This window comes from Hakea prostrata, chromosome 1, assembly GCF_041222555.1.
Source record: "Hakea prostrata isolate BN-2017 chromosome 1, UWA_Hpros_2, whole genome shotgun sequence".
NCBI lineage: Eukaryota > Viridiplantae > Streptophyta > Magnoliopsida > Proteales > Proteaceae > Hakea > Hakea prostrata.
In genome coordinates, this window is record NC_142600.1 from 20,904,094 (window position 1) to 20,930,265 (window position 26,172).

General features: G+C 39.8%; 1 protein-coding gene across 1 annotated transcript in view; it reads right to left on the reverse strand.

Annotated features, from left to right (window-relative positions):
* NFXL2 (NF-X1-type zinc finger protein NFXL2) overlaps positions 1-26,172 on the reverse strand; it is a 45,263-nt gene that overhangs the window by 12,539 nt on the left and 6,552 nt on the right. The window contains exons 4-10 of the mRNA XM_089169192.1: positions 18,103-18,169; positions 10,158-10,247; positions 4,146-4,231; positions 3,870-4,032; positions 3,495-3,665; positions 3,026-3,216; positions 1-82 (exon numbers count right to left, since the gene is read on the reverse strand). Coding sequence (XP_089025318.1) covers positions 1-82; positions 3,026-3,216; positions 3,495-3,665; positions 3,870-4,032; positions 4,146-4,231; positions 10,158-10,247; positions 18,103-18,169 — 850 coding nt within the window. The remainder of the gene's footprint in view (positions 83-3,025; positions 3,217-3,494; positions 3,666-3,869; positions 4,033-4,145; positions 4,232-10,157; positions 10,248-18,102; positions 18,170-26,172) is intronic.

The window sequence follows — 26,172 nt, forward strand, 5'->3', positions numbered from 1 at the left end:
CTTTTTACAGCACTTATCAGGTGATGGGCATTGACCAGGATGACAAGTCTCTGGGCAAAGATGCGTGCAATTTGGTAGCTTCCTGCATATTCAGAAGGATAACCATTGTTAAGGTTTTACCTTTCACAAGCAACAGGGAAATCTGTCAAAACAGATTGCCACAAATATAAACAGTTATAACTATATGCCAGACCTGTTTGGGGACCCTATTACACTAGAAATTCTAAAGGTTTGCAGATCATTCTCTTTTCAGATATAGAAGCCTTCAAAGTGCCGTAACTACGAAACCAACATATGCAGAAAGGGCATGGAGGAACTTACTCTTAACCATAGAAAGAGACCTTAGGTTAAAAGAAGGGGAAAATGCTACTTTCTGTTCTTAGCTAGAATATGTTTTTCTGTGGTGTCTAAAGTGATTGTCAACCCATTTTTAGAGTATGCAATATCTCTTCATTTCATATCAATAAATTATTATTGCTTCTTCTGAAAAAATGTCAGTTTTAAGGACCGGAAGATTGGTAATTTGACGAGAATTTGATGTGCTTAAGTTGTGGAGGAATGGATTTGACATATCAAACAACTTTGAGTATAGAAGCTTTTGAACTGACATAGCTGTCAGGCCAATGCACTAACAGAGAAATGCATTGAGGAGCTTACTTTTAACCATGGTAACAGATCTTTTTGATGAGAACGAGAACTTTATAAATCAAACACATGTACAGAGGTCAAGAGCAGACACATTTTTACAAGTTATGATCCTAGAGCTATGTAATGAGTGCACAGCTAAATTGGTAAAACAGATACATTTTTTCAAGTAATGGTAACAGATCTTGAGTTAAAAAAAAAAAAAAAAAAAAGAGGAAAAAGTTCTCATCTACAATATGCTATTCTATGGTGTCAACAGTCACTGTTACCAGTTTGTAGATTCTACAGGCGAGGCTAACATGGTCTTTCGGTGTGGAGTGGTGACCAAGTCAACAGTGATCAGCACAAAGTTGGCATCCAGATTTGTTTTTTTTTTTTTTATTTATTGCTCAATAGTTGGAGTCTAATTTGATTACGAAGGTAGAGGCTCTCACATATTGGGAAACTCTACCAGGGTATGTAACTATATAAAGACTAGTGTGAATAGGAGGTATGAACTCTCATTGAGCCACCACTGTTCCTCTTTCCCTTTCTCCTCTCATCTCTCTCACCCCTTTTCCAGCAAGGTTTTCACACCTGGTAACCTATACTAGTCACATGGTACCAGAGCGGCTTCATCACTAGGCGTGAAGAACTTGCTAGTTCATCCTACTGATAACTCTCGTGTTTCCTGTGTTGTGGCAGCTGTGCCTATGCTGCGGTAGTGTGTAGTAATCCACATGATGACGAAAAGAGCTTGAACACTCTTCTATTATTGTAACCCGTACATAGATTTTTTGGTGATGTGTAGTGTTTTTTGTGTGGTGGCCATGGCTGAAGCAGCGAAACTCTTAACCAAAGATGTTTCGTTTCAAGTGAACAGCGTCAAATTAAAAGGTGCTGAAAATTACTTCCTATGGGCGAAAGCCATGTATGCACTTATCCATGCTCAAGGAAAATCCAAGTATCTCAAAGATGATTGTCCGAGTCAGGAATCGAAGGATGCAACAGCAGTGGCCGCACATGAGACGTAGACATGTGAGGATGTGATTGTGTAGGTATGGCTTTGGAATAATGTTGATCCCTTGACTGTCTTGTATTCGCCAAGAACCCTTCAAGCACACCCACTACAAAGGTACCTTACCAAAGCTAAAACTGATAGCAAAACTAAGATCAATAAACACTCAGAGAGTTGTAACAAAGCTGAGAGAAATATCAAACATTTAGACTTTTAGCCTGTACCTCCACCCGTCAAGTAGGGGGTTGTTTGTAACCTTACAATTGAAGTCCTATAGGACTTGAAATACGACTGCTACTAGGACAGAAGCTTATTAAACCTATACTGACTCCACAAGCCTGATCTTGGCAGGCTTTGAGAGGAATAAAAGAATAAATTTGAATTTGAAAGACATATATAAAGGAATGACAAAACTATAAATTACCTTTCTCTCCTTGACATAAAAACTGGGCAGAATTACCATAGTACCACTGCGCAATTGACAATTACATATCTGAGAAGAAAAGACTTAGAATCAAATAGTTTTAACCTACTGTTGCACAGCAAGCCTAGGGGTTTCCCCGGTTCTTGAGATTTCGCATGGTGTAGGTCTTGGGACCTACATCAGTATTTCCCCATGGTTGTTCCAAGCTGGGCACGAGTGGTATTCATGGTCTAATTTGAGGGGAGAGCTAAAGTGCTAAAGGAGACAATTCTAGAATAACTTGAATCCTTAGGGTCTTAGTTGTATGTCATTTAAATTATGGGTATATTTTTGACCCTTCTGTTGTATTGGTGTTACTACCTACAGCCACAAATTTGGTGTTTAGCTATTCTATTCCAATTGGCAGCTTAGTTTTCTCTTCATTCTTTGGTTCTTCACTCATTTCCTTCTTCTCCCACATAGTACTGCAGGTTGTTCAAGATCTGAAACTTCTGAAAAGGGAATCTTGCTGAAGCTCTTTCACAAGGCTCCCTCAAAAGCCTCTAGCAAATTTACAAATTTTAGGTTCCCTTCTGGCTTCTTCAGAGATCATCATCAGAGTGCCAGATGGGATCACATTTTGACAATTACTGTTATATAAAACATTTGGATTATGAATTAGTCAGGGTTACAAAACAAGCAGATATTGTATGATCACCTTCATGCAGGTTTCTGGTTTGGTCTATGCAGAGGGAACCCTCATTTTTCCTTAGTTGTGTCAGTGTTACGTATAACATAATTTGCAGAACATGGAGTAAAAGAAATTCCAGCTTCTGAGAGCACCTCAAGTAATACGAGGGAGCGTTAAGACACCAATGTTGTTCTATACTGACCATGGGATATATTACTTCCCAAGCCCCGATAAGGCTCACCCAGATTATCAGCAGTACCAGATATAAGAAGAAAAATTGATGACTTACCTATGGCAGGGCCCACCACATGAACGGATGGTCATTTGTTCCTTTTGAGACAAGCTATTATAATATGTGCACTCAAAAACATGGACCATGGAACCACAGTGACATGATCGTTTAATAAGTGCTTTACAAGAGGGACAATCACCAACATGACATGGTAGCGGGCATGGATGTGGGCATGCAGGCTTCCTTTCCTGAAAGAAGAAATATAAATTACAACTGCAACTAACAAATTTCAGAAGATAGTACTTCCATATAGTCCAACAACAATGGTATCAAGTTCAAGTTATTCCTCAATATATCCCAGTCCAGGTGATGGCAAAAAGTAAGAACTAACCAGAAAAGAAACAAAAAACTATGTGTTAAGGGGTGGAGGGTTAACAGAATATTGAGGAAAGAGAGATCACATGAGGGGCTGGGGGGCTGGGTCAACAGAAACGTTGCCAGGATCAATAAAATAATATAATCAAACCTTTTGACAAGGAAGATCACACTCCTCACAGGATTCACCCCTTTCATTCAGACCAGATATTGGTTCGCCCTTCAGAGCATGGCAAGTCTTAGTGCAATAATGATTGCCACAGTGGAGAACGTTCCCACACAAGTTTTGACAGGAAAATATTGTTCTATTGGAGCAGACCATCTGAAAGGGAAAAAGAAAAAAAAAAACAATAATATACTTGCAAGTCAACTGAGATTAATTTTGGAAGTAAGTGAACTGAAATAAATCTCTGAAAATAAGCTCTCTCCCAGTCCCACGAAACAGTCCCCTCTCCCAAAAAATAAAAAACCAAAAACAAAAGAAAGAACCAGATTGCTTTTCTAGAAAGGTTGCAGGAACGCAAACCATCTTCTCTTGTCCAATGTGTTGGCCAAGGCAGGGCCTCCATAGGAGTTCTGGACAAGGAGGGCATGGTGACCCAGGGGAGCTTCCAGTCTGCTGATTTGACTTCTTTTTCTTTGGTTTTAATGTGAATTCTGGGTTGGAAGCAGGTTTAGGACCATGGCACCTGAACACAGAGAGAGCTACTGGATTAAAGCCATGTAACACCACCTGTATAAAATTCTGCTCCAAGCACATTGAATGGCATTCATGAGCTGGAAATCTTGCAACAATCCAAACCTTAATTTACAATTATGGCCGCATGGATATTCTTCCTCACACAGAAGCCGACATGGAGGGCACGGTCCATAATGGCATTTATGTGGCTGAAAAAGGAAACAAAGGTAATTTGGTAGAGTTTCTTTCATTAAGGTGTGCAATAAATTATGCATTAAACATCATGATATTTTGTAAATTTATAATCACGTTGATAGAAGAGTCAAACACAAACAAAATCACAAAACCACTAGAAGGAAGCTCAGGTTTCAGAGAGGATAATGGTAGATTCAACCAAAATAATCAGTTTGAAATTTTTATTGTCCAGAGAGTAAGAAGACCGAAACCTGCCGACTGTTGGCACTTCTAGTGCTAAATGACAGTGATCATGCCAAACCAAGCCCTGTGGTCAGATCTGCCTTGTTCCACAAAGCATTTGTTAAAAGTAACATCCAAAAAGGTACAATTATAATTTTGTCCCACTAGCATTTTCATGCCATGATTCTGAAATGAACCTGTACACCACACTTGCAGATATGCAGACTTGAACCCTAAGGTGGAAACATAGACCTTATCAAGTGATGAGACTGTTTAAAGCACATACAGCATAAGTTCTGAATTTACTTTTGCACTTCCAAACATAGGAAACTAGACACTTTTTTTTTTTGGCTAAGTGTAAATGATGATGCAACTATTTATCCGTCTTCAAATGCACACAAGAAAATTTGTTAAAACTCTCACAGTTAGTTCACCTAGGCTTTATAATAAGAGTCAGAACAACCATCACAACTCTTTGCTCTTCCCCCCCTCTCCATCCTTGTATACTACATCAAATAGCATTAAATAACACAAACTGATTTGTTATTGACCTCAACTCAAGTAGAAAAATGAAGTTCCTCTGGAACAATCTGGTGCTTTGGAGTCTTAGAAGCATGTACATCGTCAACTTTTTGGCACGATTAGTTTTCAGAGGTTCAAGTAGTCACACAATGAGCACCTAAGTAGCTCAAGGGAAGCAACTCATGATATCAGAGGCACCCAAGTTAAATTTCTTTATCAAGATTGCAGGCCTTCAATCGCACCGACAACCACACCCAATATATCATACCAAATTGCAGCATCCTTACCCCAAAGGCATGGGAAGGCTGAAATTTATTGGATTCTCTTTGGGTAGTCCGGGCCTATTGAGCACTGAAGAATCCATATGATTACTTGATGGATTAGAAGTCACTAAGACTATGGACTGGATTCTAGCAGAGTGGAACCTTTTTGTTGAAAGCTTAATTGGAGTATATATGACCATCAAAAGGAGATGGATGAAGGTTTCAGAAAATATTGTGAATTGTAAGTTATGGGCCTAAAAGGTGAAACTACAAAGTAATTACAGTTTTGACTAGTTCTCGAACCATGACCGCAGTCAACTCGTGGTTGATTTTCTGAAGTTTTAGATACTAAAGGCCCCTTCCCTGGATAGGAATCTGGCTCCAACTGTGGTGTCAATCCGCAGTCACTGCAGGCTTATTGTTTAGCCATTAGTTCCTATTTTGGGCTTTAATCTGTAACTTTTGTTCAAGTCATCAGTTGGGGAGGATTGTTAAGGGGGATCATGTTGTTACTGAGACCTACCATTGCTATTGATTTTCCAGAATCCTCCCCAACAGTTTGAGTTACATGCTTATAAATTTGACAGCAAGCTACCAAACAATGTAGGCCTGCTTTGCTTGCGAATCCAACCATTAGATTGTGTCCAAACTTTGACAGTGTATTACTCTTCCTAATCTCCCTGTGGAAGTGCCTTCAGACAAGACTTAGTTAGAATATGGTCACCTTAAATATCTTCCCCAACTAATGACTTGAACAGAAGCTACAGATTCGAACCCACAATAGGCATCGATGGCTAGTAAGCCAGCATTAACAGCGAAGACTTCAACAGAAGTGATGTAACCCAGGAATAGAGTGACAGTGATAGGATCTTTTCTAAGAATCAGCAGGCAATTTAGGGTTTAAAACCCTGCTGTTCTAGTCAAAACACAATGGACAGCAGCTAACAATAAACCAAATACTCTTGTGGCTAAGGCTGGTTTGACTTCCAAACCTTGGAGATATGAATAGGAAGGTCTAGGGTTAAGTGGGGGAAGGTTTTAGGGTTTGGCCAGCCTAGGAGTGGGTCTCAAAATTAAAGAAACAATTCTGTTTTAACATAATTCTTAATAGCAGAACTGCTCCTCAATGTTAGGGTTCCTAAAAGTAGGGTTCGTATTTTCTAGGGTATCTAGGATAGGGATAGGGTTAGGGTTAAGGTCGAAGGTAGGGAGGGAATGGGAGAAGGTTATCCTAAAATGGTTTGGATGTTGGTTGAAAGGTTATGGAGATACAGGGATTTGAATGAATTAGGGTGTTCTAGGGTTTGCTTGAAGAAGATGAAATTGCATGTTTTTCTAAATTAATGAGGGATAGGGGATGTGTTGTTGTTGGAAGGAAGGTCTGGGTGGAGGGGAGTGGTGCAGTTCTAGGGTAGAGGGGGGAGGAATTGGATCAAGGGAGAAGGGGGATACTAGGGTTGTAGAGTCCGGATGGACCTACTGCTGCCGCAAGGTAGACAGAGGGGGAGGGAGGTCTGCACAAGGGAATGGGAAGGGAATTAGGATAAGGAAGGGGTTGGATATTGGACTTGATTAAGGATGGCCTGGAAGTGATCAACTACTGGATTTGATGGTCTTCAAAAGCTGCCACAAGTTTGAAGGAGAAACGAAGCTGGAAATTGTAGAAAGTTATAAAACTTCAAGTCGTGGGGACCCTTCTTGGATCCCACAACGCACTCTGTCTCCAAACTCAGTCCTTTTATTAATTTCATCAATTTTGATTTGTTACAGATGAGTGGGCTTATTTATAGCCTTACATCAAGACTCTTGCTTGGGCTTGACAAAGGGATTCTATTTGGATTTGATGTAAACATGGAACCCCCCCCCCAAAGGCCTAAGTGGGGCCCACTAGACCGCTCCAAGAAGCACCATTGAGCTGGCTGAACACCCTAGTTGGGGTATTTAGGGCATTTTCAGCCCTCTTTTATTGCTGGAATTATTTCCGGCTCAATTTGTAAAGTTTGAGACAGTTCTTACTTCTTAATTGGAGTTGCTTTTGTATTGGCTAGGTTGTGGATATGATAGACTCTTGTAAAAAGAGGGTTCTCATCTTTTAGGAGTTTACTTTTAATTAGAAATTGTTTGGTGGTTGAGTGTCCTTGGGGATTTTTTTCTTTCAAGTAAACTTCTTTAGATAGAATCTTAAGTTAATTAGTCTTTTATTTTCAGCATGTGTCTTTAGTTGTTTAGATTCCAATTCAAGTCCAGATTATGTGGTGGGATCCTTCATCCTTGTCTCTAAAGGAACCCACATAGTGTTAAGAGTCTTTAGTAAGCTATAAATAAACCTATTATTTAAATCTGATTATTGAATTAAAAAGTTATTGAGTCGAGGACCGGGGTTTCTGTTTAAGGGGGCATCAGCAGATTTCTAGCAAGTTCTTGTCAATATGCAACATCCTTCTTCAAGCTACTCCAAGTCTTCCAATTCTCTAAAGCATTCACAAATTCTGGGAACCATTAATGGCTATAGCAGTCAAGAATCAAGTAAGTACAGCAACCCACCCCTTCCCTTACCTCCCTACCCCATTGCAGCCTAAGCAGCCCCCCCCCCCTCACCCCCATGACAAACTGAACCACTCCCCTGCCCCCTCCCCTCTCTTTCCCTCCCTACATATTCCAGCAATCACAGACTCTCTTTTCCTCCCCTCTATGCCTTGTGGCAGATCTCAAACAGAAAGAAAAGAAGAGCAAAAAAGAAAGAAAGAAAGAATAGAAAAAATAAAAGAAAAGAAAAGAGAAAAGGAAAGAACACCTGCTATGGTTGCCAGTCCAACCATTGGATCATGTGATTCATGTCAATACTTTGGGAGTATATCACTATTATCGCAATGCTGCTGTTGACTTTGTTTCAGGTTTGAACGATGTAACCCTGGATTCTAGGGTTAGATATCCAGCATCTTCTGGAATGGGTCCAGCACTCAATTAGGGTTTTCAGGGTTGGCTAGGGTTTAGGATGGGGTGAGGGTTGCTGGCTCTGTACGACTGAACTACTGTTAATGCTAAATTAGTAATTCAGATGCTGTCCAGAGGTGAGGGGGCTGGGGTATGAATGCTTTAGGGTTTTTTGACAATTCAAAAAAATTCTGCAACTTCACTTGAAGAAGATTAAGTGCAGGAAATTTCTAACTTCAGAAATAGGGCTGCTTTTGGGAAATTGGAATTAGGACTACAGTCTCTTGGTAAGGGCAACCAAAGAGAGTGAAAAGGGGAAGGAAAGGGGCTGGGGTTTAAATTCTGCAGGGAGGGGAAACCTGTTGTTTCACGGGGAGGAAGGGGATGGAGGGGATGGGTCACAGCAGCTTGTGGGTGGTCTAGGGGTAGGCTGGAACTAAGGGAAAGGGAGGGGGATGATTTGTGATGGGTTTCAAGGTCTGTAACTGAAGGGAGGGGCAAAGAAGGCTGCGGGGAGAGAGAGAGAGAGGGTTAGGGTTTGGGATGGGGTCTCTTACTCACTTGAGAATGAAGATCTTTGCAGAAAATCCTGTGATTGAATGTTAGAAGCAGTCAAGGAAGCCTTGAGCTTTGAAGAAACAACTCACAAACCCAGCCACAGGTTGTCCTTCAGGATTCCCACAACTTCTACATGCCAATTTTTAAACTCTGATTTATTCAATAATCAAGACTGCCAAAATACATAAGAGGACAAGGCTATTTATAGCCACTCAATACCCAACTAGACTCAACTACTCTTTCCTAAATTAACAACTCCAAATAAGTTTCCTTAAAGGAAACAACTCTTTTCTAATTGAAAACAACTCAACATAAGACTCCTTGAAAGGAAATGACTCCTTTCCTAATTTAAAACAACCCAACAAGACTGTTGCCTATCTGGAACCTCAAACCAAAAAAGAAACAAACTACCTAAATTAGGACTCTAAAACAGGAAATTAAAGCAGATTTCAACTTCAAAATTAAGCTGGACTTGATCCTGCTTAATGTGGAATCGAACCAAGGGGTGCAAACAACAATTTTACCCCTAGGCCAGATTTGGGTTCCCCTGGATTGGGCCCTTTGCTGAATGGGCTTGGGCCTCTTCTAGGCTCTTTTGGGGCTGAGGGGGCTGACTGGAGGCTGGATACATCACCCCAACCTCTGTTATTGCCGTGGGTAAGGGCTTTATGTTGCTATACTGCCAGTACATTCTTGCCCATTAGTCCTACTTGTGCATTGGTATTTGTTTACTATTAGGAAACCTATCCTATCAATTGAAGTGGGTTCTTCATGATTTCATGGAATGATTTAAGAAGCGCCAAGCTGGTGCTAGAGGCTTCTACACAAACAGAGTCCGCAGGCCGGGGGGGGGGAGTTGGTGTAATTTTCCTATGCACCCTCACCCAGCAATTTTTGCTGAGAGGCTGTTTCGATACCAACCATTCAGCCGACGCTCGCACCTCTTATTCACCGACTGATTTCTTCAATATAAAACAATTTCATAGGCTGACATCATCAGCAAAACAAAAACAATAATATGAATCAATAAAATATTAAAAATCCTATCAGATTCTAGATTCAAGAGAAGCTCAGATATAAAAGATAATCAAGCAGTTAATAGAACAGATCAGGAACAAATAAAATTGCTAACCTAGTAGCATGTGTAAACAAAGAATCAAAAGGAGAACTGAATACAAACCTCAAAAGCATCACATTATTAACCGTCTATAAAAAAAAAAGCTGTACCCAATGCATAAGGTTCTCGCATTTAGCATCTCTCTAAAAAGTAAAAACCGTAAAGGTTGTTTTTGCTTTTGCATGCATATTGGATACTGACACAAGTATGCACATGAACAAACATTTCATCTACAATTTCCCTCTTTGAGGACTCTAATCCATCATGTCTTCATATTCCTTTTCAAATAATTAATCATTACTTATCAACAAAAAGTACAATTACCTTGCAATTTGATCTATGCCTGCACAAAGGAGATATCGAGCATGGCTTTGGACATCTAGGAGGTTTTTCAACTTCAGTCCCACATGGAACCTAGCAAGGAATGAATGTTTGTGCATAAATGCTACATGAAGTATGGTTATGTTGAACTAATGCAAATGAAATAATTTCAAGATAATTTATTAAAAAAAAAAAAATTTCAAAGCAAGGCACAATTAACTCAAGGAAAAGTGAAATGAAAATATTGTCGATGAAGTGAGAATGCATCAATTTATACTATAAATTTGTATGAAAAAGCAATTGCATTTGAAAAAAAATGCCCTTTTATCAAAGAACCTGCATTACGGATGCCAAATCATAGTTCACAAATACTATTCAGAAATACTCGATGCACAAGTTGTGACTGCGCAGTTTCAAGAGGGGGAAAATTCCATATTCATCATGAACACATCTAAGAATTAAAATAAAATATGACATGTTATGGCAAGTTCCGAAACACATAATGCTGTAAAGCAGGACCATAGATATTTGCACCAATTCTCAAGACAGATCTTTCTTCCAACAAATCCAGAAGACAAATGAAAAAGCAACTACTACTCAGCCACATGATCCTTGCAAAGAAAAAACATTTTAAAAGGGTAAAAAACATGGTTGTCAAGGCGACAAGGCAATGCTAAGCGATAGAGGGCAACAAAAATCAAGGCAAAAGGCGACACCAGTTCGCCTTTACCCAAAAATGGGCCAAGGCGACAAGGCGGCCGCCTAGGTGGACACTTTGACAACCTTGGTAAAATAGAAAGTAACACAACACAACAACAACAAATTAGTCTTGCACAAGCTAACTGGCGTCCACACAAAATCCTTGCCCTTAGCTCTATCCAATATCCTACTAGACACAAAATGTAAACTCCACTTCTCCTAGGTTCATTTTAGGCATGCCCTTAGCTGTTAAGTTCCATAAATCTGAATCAAGTCAAGTTACTCCACCGGACTAGAGTCTGAAGGCCCCATTGAATATGCACATACCTTAGGACCAACATTTTGTTTTCTTGGCCACTCTCCAACCCATCTGGTAAATCTATTCATGATCTTGCTGGCAAGCTGGTATTTGGGGCAGCAATTTCACTTACTTGGTGGAAATGCAACCTTAGCAGATGGACCTCCATCTCTAGGACTGACTTGATTTTGGAGAGCCATTAGTTTTGATGTTACCTCTTGGCTTCAGTTGTTGCTTCACCCCCTAATTTTGATTCCACAGGGAAAAGATTGTTACCTGGGTCTTAGTTCTTTGTTTTTGCCTCCAGGGAGTTCATTTGCTGCCCCTCCCCCCTCACATCCCCCAAACCCTTCTTTTCCCCTTTTTGGGGCTTTGCTACTGGTAACTTGTTCACCAAAGACAAAGAATATGGCAATACCACCTCAGACAACTTTCTCATATATTATTTTCAACCAATGCTACTCTCCTACAGGCTCTATCATGGCAATTCCTTCATCTGTCCTCAGTAGTTTATAAACTCATGACTCATCCATCTAAATGTTGATGTCACCCCCAAATTAAGCTAGTCTTCCGGATCTTTAGGGTGGATTCAGCAATACTTTAAGGCTTTAAACCCCCTTGCTATCAGGTCTTCTAGGGCAGTCAGCAGTTGTTTCAGGGCTAACCAACCTGCACTTAGAGAGATTTGCCTTCTAAACCGTCCGGTTAGGTTCTCTAGAGGTTTAGGGTTGAGGGGGAAGGGTTATAGGGGGGGTTCAGTCAGTAGGCTTAGGGTTAGGGTTTTGATAGAACGAAATCTGAAATTTGTTGTTTTAAAGTTTAGGTACAGTTTGAGGGTTCCAGGGGTTAAAAAATTAGGTTCATGAACTTCTAGGGTTTCTAAGGGAGAAACTAAGGTTAGGGTGGGGATTGACGATAGGGTAGGGGAAAGGATAATCCTAAAGTAGAACAGGGGTGGGATGAGTGGTTTGTGAAATATGAATGAAAATAGGGTAATTTTCATCTGGACCCCCTGAGGTTTGATTCAAGTAATTTTTAACCCAAAAAATTGATAACTTGCATCTTCTTTCCCTGTAGTTTCAGGAAAAACCATTTAAGGACAAATAGTCAATTTTAGGACAAAAATACCCTTACATCTTTTTTATTTATTTTCTTCATATTAACACTTAAAATTTTGAAATATTACATTTACTTACCTTGTGAGTTTTTAGATTTATGAAAATTAGCCCAAGTGAAAACCGATGAAAAGCAAATGAGGCGGGCTTCGCTACTATGGGTCCAATACAATTTTTTTCCTATATATATGACACATCACTAAATTTTTAGTTTACGTCTCAGATCAACACAAGATGGAGTAAAAAAACAGCGAGAGAGGAAGGACATAGATTTTTTCTTCTTCCTCTTTGGCATCTTCATCGGACAGAGCACATATGGGTTTTTGAAACTAGCTTTACGCCTTCTTCTTCGTTGTCTTCTCGGTTTCCGAGTGGGGACCTGCTTCTGGACATTGATACAAACAAGAAATGATGCTCTAGTTTGATTCTCAGATTCATCGAAAGGTTAACAGCTGATAATAACAAGTTAAAATCTAGCTTCCTAACGTAATTCGATCCAATCTGATCCTTAGTAACTGAATGAGAGTTGGGTTTTAGTGGAATAGTTGTGGGCAGTGGGAGAGGAGAAACAAATAATGAGGAGAAACTGCGGATTCTTGGAAATGGTTTTTTCGAAAACCACAGGGCAAGCAGATGCAAGTTGTCAATTTTTTTGGGTTAAAAATGACTTGAATCAAATCTCAGAGGGTCCAAATGAAAATTACCCATGAAAATAAGATTAGGGTTTCTAGGGTTTTAAGAGAAACAGTAAAATAAGATTTAAGAGGGTTTAGGTGAAGGGTTAGGGCTGAAGTAGAGGACTGAAGGAAGGGAATGGGAGGGGGAATTTGACACCAAAAGGGGATAGGGTATGACCAAGGTGTTTGGGAGATCCAAGGAGTTAGGGTTTTAGGAAAATTCTGAATTTCTAGGCTGCTGCAAGTAGTAGTAGTAGAAGAAGAAGAAGAAGAGAAAGAAGAGAAAGAAGAAGAAAAAGGAGTGGGGAGTTAGGGTGGTAAAAGGGAGGGGAGGGTTTACCACTGTAGGGTTCTAGAGGAAAGGGGAAAGGCTTGCATGGGGTTGGGAGGCTAAGATAGAGGAACTTAGGGTTTGGGGGAATGGACTATTGGTTCAGAGAGTCCTCATTACCAAGGTTTAAAGTATCCCACGATACCATACGATACTAGCCGATACGTATCTATATTTGACCCAACCGATATGATATATCTCGATACATCTCTCTATTAAATTACACTAAAATACATTAGCCAGAGCGATATAATACTCGATACAGGACAATACGTCTCTTAAAATCACTTGACCGATACGATACTCGATACCGATACTTTGAACCTTGCTCATTACTCATGAACTTATAGTCTTCGTTTGCCTAGTTCGCAATGTGAACATGATTTGGACCCCTGAGTCCCTAACTGAAATCTGAAGTGGGGCCACAAAATGGTCTACGAAGCCTCCTTAGGCTGGCCAAACCCTCTAGGAGGGGTATTTTGCACATTTTCTACCCTAATTATTTACTAGAATGTAATTCCAGTTTAATTTCTAGAGTCCAAGTTGGTTAAAGGTTCTTGTTTGAGTTAGTGGTTGAGTAAGTTATTAAGTCCTTAGTTCTTTTGAACTCTATAGCACATGTGACAATTAGAGTTTTACAAAAAAACAGAAATTAAGCATGTGCTTCTTAGAGTTTAAGTTAATTAAAACTTTTCTTTTCAACATTTGTCCATTAGGGACCTTTGGATGTTTAGAATTTATTTCAATGGTCAAGATAATGTGGTGGGATTCTAATATGTAAAGGAATCCCACTTAGTGTCTAGTTCTTTTTAGTAGGCTATAAATTAAAGCTAATTCTTCCTTTGTAGGGGGAAAGTCCGGTTATTGAATGAAAGTTATTGAGTTTGTGGACCGCGGTTCCTGTTGAGTGGGCCTCGGCAGATTTTAGTAAAGTTCTTCTTCAATATTCAGCATATTCAGAATTTTCAGGAAGTGTTCTTCAAGTAATCAAGTAAACCAACTCCAGCACCTTCTCCTCTTTTCACTAACCATGCAAGGCACCCCCCCCCTTTAGCCACAGCCCCTACCCTGATCCTGTGCAACCCTAGCTCCCCTTGCTGCCGTGACATGGCAGCAGCTTCCCCCACCCCCTGTAGGCATTCAAGCCCCCTCCCCTCATCCCTATGACACCCTAACCCTTCCCCAGGCTCCCTCTACCCCCCGGCTGGTGTGCAAGCCCTAGCAGCCCCCCCCCCCATCTCTTCAACTCTCTCTGTGCTCTCTCTCTTTGTTTCTTCTTCCTCTGCGGCAGCAGAAGTATCCCTCCCCTGTTAAGTACCTTAACCCACCCCCTTGCCTCCCCTTTCCCTCCTATTTGGATCACATATCACTCCTGACCCCATCCCTACCCTTAATTCCATCTAAAACCTAAAACCCTAAGACTTCTAAAATCTCTGCACTTCCATCTTCTTCCTTAAATTTCTGCAATTCATCTTCAGCCTCTAGACCTAAACCCTCACCAACACTCTAAACCCATTAGAAATAAATCTGAAATTACAAAACAGCAATAACAGTTCTATTCCCCATCCTAGCTGAAACCCTAAAACCCTATTTTTAAACCCTTCCATTAAAAATCAGATCTGGAATCAGCATTACGGCAAGGTTTGCAGTTCTAAAACCCTTTCCCTTTCACCCTAAATCTGACCAAACCTTCCTAGACCCCTATCAAACCCTTGAGAACCCCAAGACCCACCGTAAACATCCTAGAATATTAGTTTTCTTTGCTGGAAAACTCTGGGCAGGCCTTAGTTTTAGGGAAAATTTCACAAAAACCCCAACCCTAAACCTGGGTTTACGTCACTTTGGTTTTTCAGTTTGTTTGCGTAGCTGTCAGCAGAAGTTTTGCTTCATAAATTTAATTTACTCATCATAGTTATACACCTGGATCATAGTGACAACAGTAAGCCCTGTATCCTCAGTCGGGAGGACCATGTGTTGATTTTATGATGTGGTTAGTACATCCAACTGGGTTCAGTATAGGTTCCAAGTTTCCATCTTCATGCACACTCGTGATTCTTCACCTTTTAGAAAGAGATGTTACAGAAAATGGAGCAACAAGTTTGGGTCCTGCCCGGCAAACTTCAACAACACAAACAAGTAGTTAGCCATTAAATGACTTATACAACAACAAGAAGCCTTGTCCCAACTAAATGGGGGTCATGCCTTCCAATCACCTGTGTTTAGGGTCATACTAGATATAAGACCTAAGCTATGCATATCCTTTATCAGCACTCCTAAAGTCATCTTAGGTCTTCCCCCAGCTCTTCTAATTTCTTCAATCTAGATTAGATCACTTTTCCGTATAGGGGCATTTATAGGCCTTCATTGAACATGATTGTGCCACCTCAAACGACTTTGCAGAAGCTTATCATTTATTAGAGTTACTCCTGGACTTCTTTTGATATGATCATTCATTATCTTATCCTTCCTAGTTTTGCTACTCATCCATGTTAGCATCTTGATTTCAGCTAATCAGAGTTTGTCTATATGATGCTTCTTAACAGCCCAACACTTTGCGCCATACATCTAGCTGATCATACAATGGTCCTATAGAATCTTCCTTTAAGCTTTACAAAAATATGTCGATCACACAAGACCCTGAACACACCTCTCCACTTCATCCACCCTATTTTAGTTCTAAGAGAAACATCATCCTCTATATCACATTTTTCAATTATGATTGAACCAAGATACCTAAAACAATCGCTTTGAGGAATCTCCTCATCAAATTTCATCACCTTATTGTCCACCTGATCAAGACTAAAGTTACAAACTAAATATTCTATTTAGTTTAAAGCCCTTTGATTCCAAAGTTGTTCCTATTTGTGTCTCATCTATCAACACAATATCATCCACAAAAAGCATACACCAAGGAGCCTCATCTTGAATGTTTTTGGCTAATTCATCAAGTATAAGTGCAAATAAATACGAGCTTAAAGTGGATCCTTGATGTAGTCCGACCGTAATTGGGAATTCACCACCTCGTCGTCCCACAGTTCTTACAATTGTCACTGAACCATTATACAAATTCTTAACTATGTCAACATATTTACTTGCAACATTTCTTTTCTCTAGTATTTACCAAATTAACGCTCAAGGGACTCTTTCATAAGCGGTCAATAAAAACCATATGAAGATCTTTCCTATATTCTCTATACCTTTCCATAAGGCTCCTAATAAGGTAAATAGCTTCCATTGTAGATCTTCCTGGAATAAAGTCAAATTGGTTATCCGTAATTGTGGTTATTTGTCTCAAATGGGTTTAAGTTACTCTCTACCATAATTTCGTAGCATTATTAATTAGGTTAATGCCTATATAGTTATTACAACATTGAATATCTCCTTTGTTTTTATAAATTGGAACCACAATGCTTCTCCTACATTCATCTGGCATTTTCCTTGCGCTCAATATCTTATTAAACAACTTGGTTTGCCAAGTTAAACCATAAGCTCTTAAGCTCTTCCAGACTTCTATTGGGATTTCATCGGGACCTTGTGCCTTGCCTTCTTTCATCCTCCTTAGAGCTTCTTTGCTTTGGGCATCAAAATTCTCCGTATATATGTTCAAAAATTGGTGCCATGGCGAATGGTGTCATCCAAATCACAGATAATTGAATTATGTTCATTTAGCAAACTAGAGAAATAGGCTTCCCATCTCTTCTTGTTGTCCTCATTACGTACTAAATCTTTATTATCTTCATTTTTAATACATCTAACATGGTCTAGATCTCTATTCTTCTTGTCCCTTGTTTTAGCTATTTTATAAATAGATTTTTCCCCTTCCTTTATTCCTAGCTCATTATATAAATCTTCGTACTTCTTCTCCATTGCTTTTCCCACAATTTTTTTTGCTTCATTTCTAGCAAAGTTATACCTTTGTAGATCCTCTACATCCTTAGACTTCTATAGTGGAAAAAATGACGAGTAAAAATCAACTTTTCACGACAATTTCAACAAGAATTGCACTCACGGTTGTCAAAGCAACCACGTAGGTGCCTAAGCCCATTTTTGGGTCAAGGCGACTTGGTGTCTCCTTGGTTTCGTTGTCCTCTATTGCCCAGCCTCGCCTTGATGACCATGATTGCACTTCTTTGCACTACATACATGATCTTCCCTAAGAAAACAAATAAGTACATCACAATAATTATTAGCCAAGTCATTCCCCTCAAAGAAGTGGCATGGCATAATCATCCGTAATAAGAAGCTCTCTCTCTCTCTCTCTCTCTCTCTCTCTCTCTCTCTCTCTCTCTCTCTCTCTCTCTCTCTCAAAAGACTGATGACTTTCTTTTTCTTTCTTTTTTGGTGGGTGGGGGGGAGTTGTTGAGGACAGGTTGATTTTAGAACAGTTATGAATTAGCCAACAAAGCTATCAGCATACGTGACTCCAACATAATTTCTTTCCCATTATTTGATAGAACTTACAAAGGGCAGAGGAACATGAGGACCATACATAAAGTTAAAAGTTTCCATTCAAGATATGTCGAGTAAGAAATCGTACATAACAACTTTATTTCTTATCAACAAAAAGAAACAACATTATTTCTGCATAACCAACGCCACCTAACTTTATATTGAGAACCTTGCAAAGATAATTACCACAGTTACAATAGAAACATACTGAGAAACTTCCAATAACTCGACACCATATAAACCCTTTTTTTTTCCAGGGTGTGGGAAGTAGAACATAATAAAAAGTATAAACCCCAAATGATGCCCCCAAAACAGAAAGATAGACCTAGCTGGCACATGTGGCAACAATGACCAAAATAAGCAACTATCATAAACTCACCTCAAAATGTGTCTCCCCACAAAAACATGAAATAGTGATCATTACTGGACAAGGAGCACACGCACCCCTGCAAGAAATGCCAACCAAGGAAAACAAATAAATAAATTTTACAAATCATTATAGTTTACAACAGCCAAAAACTTTCAGCCTTATCCCATCTTATAAAAGGGGGACGTTGAAGGGAGAAGAAAGGTACAATAGGAAATAGGTGGACAAATTGAAAGATGAAAGTAGAAGTGATGTAACCAGGGAGGACCTGCCATTCTTCTCTGCAGCCCTACAGAAGGCTGAATCTAACCAGGGGTATTTTGGTCATTTAAACTCTCTTTGGAGCCCTGGTTGGGCTAGTTAGATGCAAAATGCTTTTAGGATTCTACATCTACTTTCATTTTTGAGTTTGAGTTTGGTTTTGTTTTGGTCAAGTTACTGAAGAGTTGGCAATCTGATTAGGAGGCCCAATTAGAGAGGGATCTCCTTAGTTGCAACCCACTTCCTACAAGGATTCCAGATCTACTCTTATTTTGTAATTGACTCATCCTAGGAAGATATATGTGAGAGTCCCCAGTAGAGTGGGAATCCCAAGTCCAGTAGAAGTCCTCCTTTATCTTGGTTGCTAAGCTAGAACCCTATGTCAAGTCGGGGTCCTTCTTAAGTTAGGAATTCTTTGGTTTGATTTTTCCAGGAGTTCTTAAAAAGAATTCCTTTTCTAGTTGCCTTTTCAAGTAGTCTTTCATTTGTTGCGTTCGAGTATGATTTCTTTCAATGGTAAGGCCATAACTAGAGCCACCCCCATGTAAGTAAGACAGTTTTTGAATGAATAAAGAATAGAATTGAAGGAAGACTTAAGCAGTGGGAACCCATGGCTGATATTGTTCATAGTTTTCTTCAAATTCCAGAATTCTGGTCTTCCTTCCATCTTCAAGCTTGTGGCAGCCTTGGATCTTCAGGGATTTATTCAAGCACTCCAGGGTTCTCATCTCCCATCAAGTCAGTCTGCCCCCTACCCATCACCCAACCCTAGTTCCCTTCCCAAACCCTTGCGCAACACTCCTTCCCCTTCCCATGTTCCATGTAGCAGCAGCGGCGCCAGCCCATCATTAAACCCTCATTCACCTACCCTTCCTCCCCACTACCCTCTCCTTAGGATCACACGTTTACTAAAAACCTTTCATCTTCTTCCTTCTAAACATTAGAAACCCTAACTCATTCAAATTTCCATCTCCCTAACTTTTTACCCAAAACTCAGACCCTCTAAGGATAACCTTCTCCTACCCCCTCTCTACCTTCGATCCCAGCCCTGACCCAAGCCCTACTCTAGAAACCCTAGGAATTACAAAACCCTAAAATTCTTAAAGCCTACAGAATTACATCTTCTTATTTCAGCCCCCCAAAAGCCTGGCCAAACCCTAAACAACCTTCTCACCTAGCCCTAGACCTTCCCTAACCCAAGATCCAAGGTTTGGAATTCAAATGCTCTTAGTCACAGACCATAACTGAGTGAAAACAACTGCTGTCCACATCAGAAACTCAAAACAGAATTTTCAAACCCTAATTCAGCTAATGAGCTAAGGACCCCTAACTGCAGGGTTGTCTATTAAAATTTGACTGAGATCAGACCTAAAACAGCAGATTTTTTAGCCCTAATCACTACTGATTCTCTAAATGAGGATCTCGAAGACTGGCCCCTGATCTGGGATTACATCAAGAAGGAAAGAATCACAGCCCAGCAACCAAATGGGGTCTGCTACATGGATCCTTGTCCTCAAATAAGCTCTATCTAGGTCAAATTAGGAACAAAACCTAGACTACGCATGTCCATTCCTCACGAATTCTCTTATAGTCTTTCTACCCTAACTCTTTTAGCTCCTTCAATAAAAATCATATGGCTCATCCTTATTGTGGTGTCCTTAACCCTGTGTAGAAAATGACCATATGAACTCCTTAATCTCATTCCTATCATAATCATGGAATGAAATCTCAGGAAATCTTGGGAACTTTAGATATCTCAACCCTCCCCCCCTCTCCCCCCCCGGGGGCAGCTGAGACGAGGGGTCAAAATCATTTTTAACAAAATCTCAACTGAAAATTCATGAAATCCCAAAATTTCAATCCTTGTCTTGAGATTTCGGTATCTCAAGGGGCTTATGCCGCTTATCTATATCTAGATTAAAAAAAAGGACAAATACCAAATCTCATAGAAATCTTGATTTCGACAACAAGGTAATTTGAATAAAGGGTATTTGTAAAAAAACATTGGCAAACACGTGGAAACAGTGACCTGAAGCTCCTAATACCAGGATTAAAGTGTTTTCTTCAGTTTTGAGGTGACCTTCATTTCTTTGAACTACTATTTTGGAAATTTTGCGTTCAACAGTAATTCAATGATGATGAAGATTATATATGTGTGTGTGTATAAAAATATTTATATAGAGAGAGAGAGAGAACACTGTGGGCCAATTCTACAAATTCACGGTGTCAAATTTTTTTTTTTTTTTGGCAATATACATGATTTTTTAATAGTTGTATCTAGAAAATCAATTTTCTTACATCAATGTTGTAAAGAAGTATATGATAGATGTACTGCATACTGATGAACAAATATACATTGAAATGTAAATTTATGTCAACATATACTTCAAGCATGTTTAGATATGTGAAATACACTAGGTGATGACACCATAAACCAAGCCTGAGTGCAAATCCAAGCAACCATCGTGGGTTGTTTTTAATCAAACTAACCATGGATATGTGGTCTCACCCCAAAAAAACCATGGGTATTTGATTTCTGTATTGAGCATTAAACCCCTTGGCTGCCTTATCCCTCCCTTTGCAAGAAGCCCTAGATCTCCTAAACCACCCATCCAACTCATCTTTAACTCCATACACTTCAACCCCACAACCTCAATAGTACTTGATCCAAACCTTAGCTTGATAGAAAGCATGAAATCTCAATAAGACCCTAAATTCTTGACCTAAAATCAAGGAACTTCATAATTACAAAACCAGCCATCCAAATCCTTGCAAACTTGGAGAGCATAAATCCCCTCTTATTCCAAGTTTCAGCCAATTCTGAATCCAAATACATCTCTAAATGCTACTTCATTTTAACCCCATATAAAGAAACCTCCTATTGGCCAGTAAAGCTTAGCCCAAGCTGTTTGATCTGAAAACAGTTGAACCCATGCACCCTAGCATCTCCATCGCTCACACTACTACAACACCTTTGAGACCACACCCCAAAATGCTTCCCATACATACCAACCAAACCCAATCTGATGCATCTATTTTGGCCTTGGAGTCAGTGATGACATACCTTGGTTGGACTCTCACCCTTCTGAGGCTAACTAAAAGTAGTCACAAACTCACGGATGACATTCACGAATACAGAATACTATGCAATAAGTGGAGATTGTTCTTCAACCTTTGTGACCTTACTTAAAGTTTGAAACATTTAAGAGCTCAAGGGTTACAGTTTCCCTTTACAGGCCTCCTTCACCTAGGATGTAATGTGTTGTTCTTGTATGAGCCTCTTGATCTATCTTATTTGTTTCATCATTTAGTATGTGAATGTTTGAAATCTCGTTTCGTCTTGGTATCTCGGTGGGGTTGACCCCCAAGCTACGGAGATTTTGGCTGAAATCTCCTTGACTACCAGATTTTGGTGGTATGTTTCAGTGGGTGTTATGCATTTTTTGGGCTGGTTCTTCTTGGACAGCCTATTTTAAGAGAAGGGTTGCTGGCCTCAAGCTTACCTTGATGGAAAGGTGATGTAAACCATATCCAAGACCACCCAAAGAGGGCACCGGGGGTTTACCAGTACCTTGTGGCCCTACCAGCAACCCAAGCAATTTTGTCCAAGACTCCAAGTAATGGTGATGTGAACACAGGGACCCCCGCTGTCAGAAAACCTAAGAGGTACCCCTGGATGGATCCAAGAAGCCCTAATAGTGCTGGCCAAACCCTTTATGAAGGGCATTTTGGTCCATATTTTCTATTATTTTATTTCTGAACTTATTATTAGAATATTCCAGATTTTTAGTTGAGTCCAGTTTGATAATTTGAGTTTGATTTGGAGTTGTCTCGAGTCCTTTATTGTAAGTTGAAGTCATGTTTGAAAGAGTCCAAGTCAAGTCTTTGCTTAGGTCTTAAGTTATTTAATTAGCATTTACTTAATTAGATAACTTAAGGTAGACTAGTGAGATGTGAGATCCAAGGGCTGAGATTGCATAGTAATTTGATTCTCTTTTAGATTAGACAGGAATCCAATATGATAAGTAGGAGGTTCCCACCAGTTAAGGGAATTTCAGAGTCGGTCAAAGTCCCTTGTTTCAGGCTATAAAAGACCTCATCATTGTAATTTATTTTAGGTTTTTGATGATTAATTGAATTGTTGAGTAAGGACCAGTCGACCAGGGTCTCCTTCATTGGGTGGGTCTTGGTAGAGTGTTTGTGTTTGATATTCTTCTGTTCATCATCATTTTCTTCAACTACAGCAGCTTCAAGTGATCATCAAAGCATTCCAGCACATAGTCCAGTCTCATCTCACCTTCCCCAAGTGAGTACAGCCCCTCCCCATCATCGCCAACCCTCCCTCCTCTGTCTGTAGGTTTCCTCCACCCCTCCCCTTGCTACCGCACCATCTCAGCCCCCTTCCCCTTCTTGTATGGCCTGGAAACCAACCCCATCCCATCGCAAGTCTTCCCTTCCCCTTCCCTTCATTCCCCTGCTGTGCCAGCGCCTTACCCTAGCAACCGAAACCCCTCCTTTCCCCTCCTCCCCACGACTTCTGAATCCTAACTCAACTGGGAAACCACTATACCCAGCCCTATTAGACCTCCTTCTCCTTCCTTTTGAGTCGCCTCTACCCTTAGAACACATCCCTAACCTCTGTTGGATCCAACAAGCTCTAGTTCTACATTTTTGAAAAACCTGCACTTCATCTTCTTCACTAAGAAGTTGCAGAATTTCTGAGATTTTCTAGAACTAAAGAATTCAGACTTTGTTGTTCTCCTATCAATTAGATTTCTTCTGGTTGAGAGGATTTAATAAAATTCAGTTTGTTAAGCAGAACCAGAAGCCTAACCCCTTTCCCAGCCCCAACCAAAACCTCATCCCAGTCCTAGTTGCTTAGGAATTGAAACTTCAAGTCTGTATTTCAATTACAACTGGAATTCAGATCTGGGGTTGGTTTCTAAGGGCTAATAAACCCCTTTAAAACCCTAGGAAACCCTTACTACAGTGCTGGAAATCCCTGGGCAGCCACAATCTAGGAAAAATACCAATTTGCCCCTACCCCAGAATTGTGGTTACATCAAAAGGGTATTTTGGTAACTTTGCTATTTTTCCAGTTAAGTCCAATTAAGGTTATTTCGGTCCAGTATGTTTATGGTACCCTAGATCTACTTTTGTTTTTGAATTTGAGTCAAATTTATTAAGTTATTGTAGAGTCCTTGCTAGGTTAGAATTCCTAAGTTTTGAAGGAGTCCTCTAGTTTTGTCCTACTTCTTGCAAGGGTCCCATATCTATTCTTAGAATTCTATTTGGACTCTTCTAAAGTGAGGTATGAAGGTTCCTTGTGTGAGTAAGAGTCTTTAGTCATGCAGGAGTTTTAGCTTGTCTTGCAAGTTAGATCCTAGTTTTATTTCTTTTCTAAAGTTGAGTCGTATTGTGAATTCCTTTTTAAAGGCTATAATAAGCCTCTCTAGTTTTTTTTTTTTTTTTTGGGGGGGGATGAATAAATAATTTATTAAAGACAGCCAACAAACAACAAGAGGAGAAACCAAGAAACCAAGGAGCCGAATGGGGGGGGGGGGAGCACAAGCTCAATGGGGGATGAAAGAGCAGCTGAGGCCCCAGAAACTAACAATTAACCTATTTATGGGGTTGTCGCAACCAGAGGGGTGGGGAAGAGATAGCAATCTAGAAGATACATCAAAGTAGATGGCTTTCCAAATCAGGTCTAAGGATCAAGATTTTGGAGTCCATCTTCTAAGGTTGTGCTCCCATCAGATGTGATGGATGGAGGCACCAAAGACAAGCTTGCCTACAACAACAACAATAAGCCTTTTCCCAACTAAATGGGGTCGGCTACATGGATTCTTGCCCTCCAATCGGTTCTGTTCAAGGCCATGCTAGATACAAGGCCTAAGCTATACATATCCTTTCTCACCACTTCTCCTAAGGTTATCTTAGGTCTACCCCTAGCTCTTCTAGTTCCTTCAATATGGATTATATCACTTCTCCGTTGAACGTGGCCGTGCCACCTCAAACGACTTTCTCTAAGCTTATCACTTATGGGAGCAACTCCCAGACCAACTCTAATATGATCGTTTCTTATCTTATCCATCCTAGTTTTGCCACTCATCCATCTTAGCATCCTCATTTCTGCTACACTGAGTTTATCTATATGATTCTTTTTAACAGCCCAACACTCTGCACCGTACATCATAGCTGGTCGGACAACGGTCCTATAAAATCTTCCTTTAAGCTTTAATGAAATACGCCGATCACATAAGACCCCGGATGCACCTCTCCACTTCATCCACCCTATTTTAATTCTTTGGGAAACCTCATCTTCTAAATCACCTCTTTTACTTATGTTTGAACCTAGGTACCTAAACAATCACTCTGAGGAATCTCTTTATCGTCAAGTATCACCACTTCATCATCTGCCCGATCATGACTAAAGTTACAAACTAGATATTCGTCTTCGATCTACTAAGTTTAAAGCCTTTTGATTCCAAAGCTACTCTCCATGATTCTAATTTGGTATTAATCCCCACTTGGGTCTCATCAATCAACACAATATCATCCGCAAAAAGCATACACCAGGGGACCTCATCTTGAATGTCTTTGGTTAATTCATCCATTACCAGTGCAAATAGATATGGGCTTAAAGTTGACCCTTGATGTAGCCCAACTGTTATCGGGAATTCATTACTTTGTCCCCCCATTGTTCTAACACTAGTCACCGAACCATCATACATATCCTTAACTATATCTACATATTTACTTGCAACACTTCTTTTCTCTAGTACTTGCCAAATTAACGCTCTAGGGACTCTGTCATAAGCTTTTTCTAGGTCAATAAATACCATATGAAGGTCTTTCCTACATTCTCTATACCTTTCCATAAGTCTCCTAATTAAATAAATAGCCTCGGTTGTAGATCTTCCCGGCATAAACCCAAATTGGTTCTCCGTAACTATAGTTAAGTGTCTCAACCGGGTTTCAATTATTCTCTCCCATAATTTCATCGTATGGCTCATCAATTTAATGCCTCTATAGTTATTACAACTTTGAATATCTCCTTTATTTTTGTAAATTGGAACCACAACACTTCTCCTCCAATCATCTGGCATTTTCCCTGTGCTCATAATCTTATTAAACAACTTAGTCAACCAAACTAGTCCATGGGTTCCTAAGCTCTTCCATACTTCAATTGGGATTTCATCAGGACCTTGTGTCTTGCCGAGTTTCATCCTCCTTAAAGCTTCTTTTACTTCGGACATCGAAATTCTACGTATATAAGTTCGGACACCAGTGCCTTGGTGAAAAGTGTAATCGTCCGAAACATAAGTGCTTGAAGAATGCTCATTTAGTAAACTAGAGAAATAGGTTTCCCATCTTTTCTTAATATCCTCCTCACAAACTAATACTTTACCATCTCCATTTTTAATACATCTAACATGGTCAAGATCTCTACTCTTCCTATCCCTCATCTTAGCTATCTTATAAATAGATTTTTCCCCTTCCTTTGTGCCCAACTTATTGTATAACTCTTCATACTTCCTTTCCCTTGCTTTTCCCGCAATTTTCTTAGCTTCATTTCTATCTAACCTATACCTTTGAAGATCCTCAACATCCTTAGTTATTTGCCATGTTTTAAAACTAGCTTTTTTATTCTTAATGGCAACTTGAACCTCACTATCCCACCACCACGTCTCTCTATAAGAATGGATCTTTCCTTTTGATTCACCTAGAACATCTTTAGCCACCTTCTTAATACACATAGCCATCTCATTCCACATTGCGTTGGTATCCCCTTTAAAATCCCATTTTCCTTGTTTG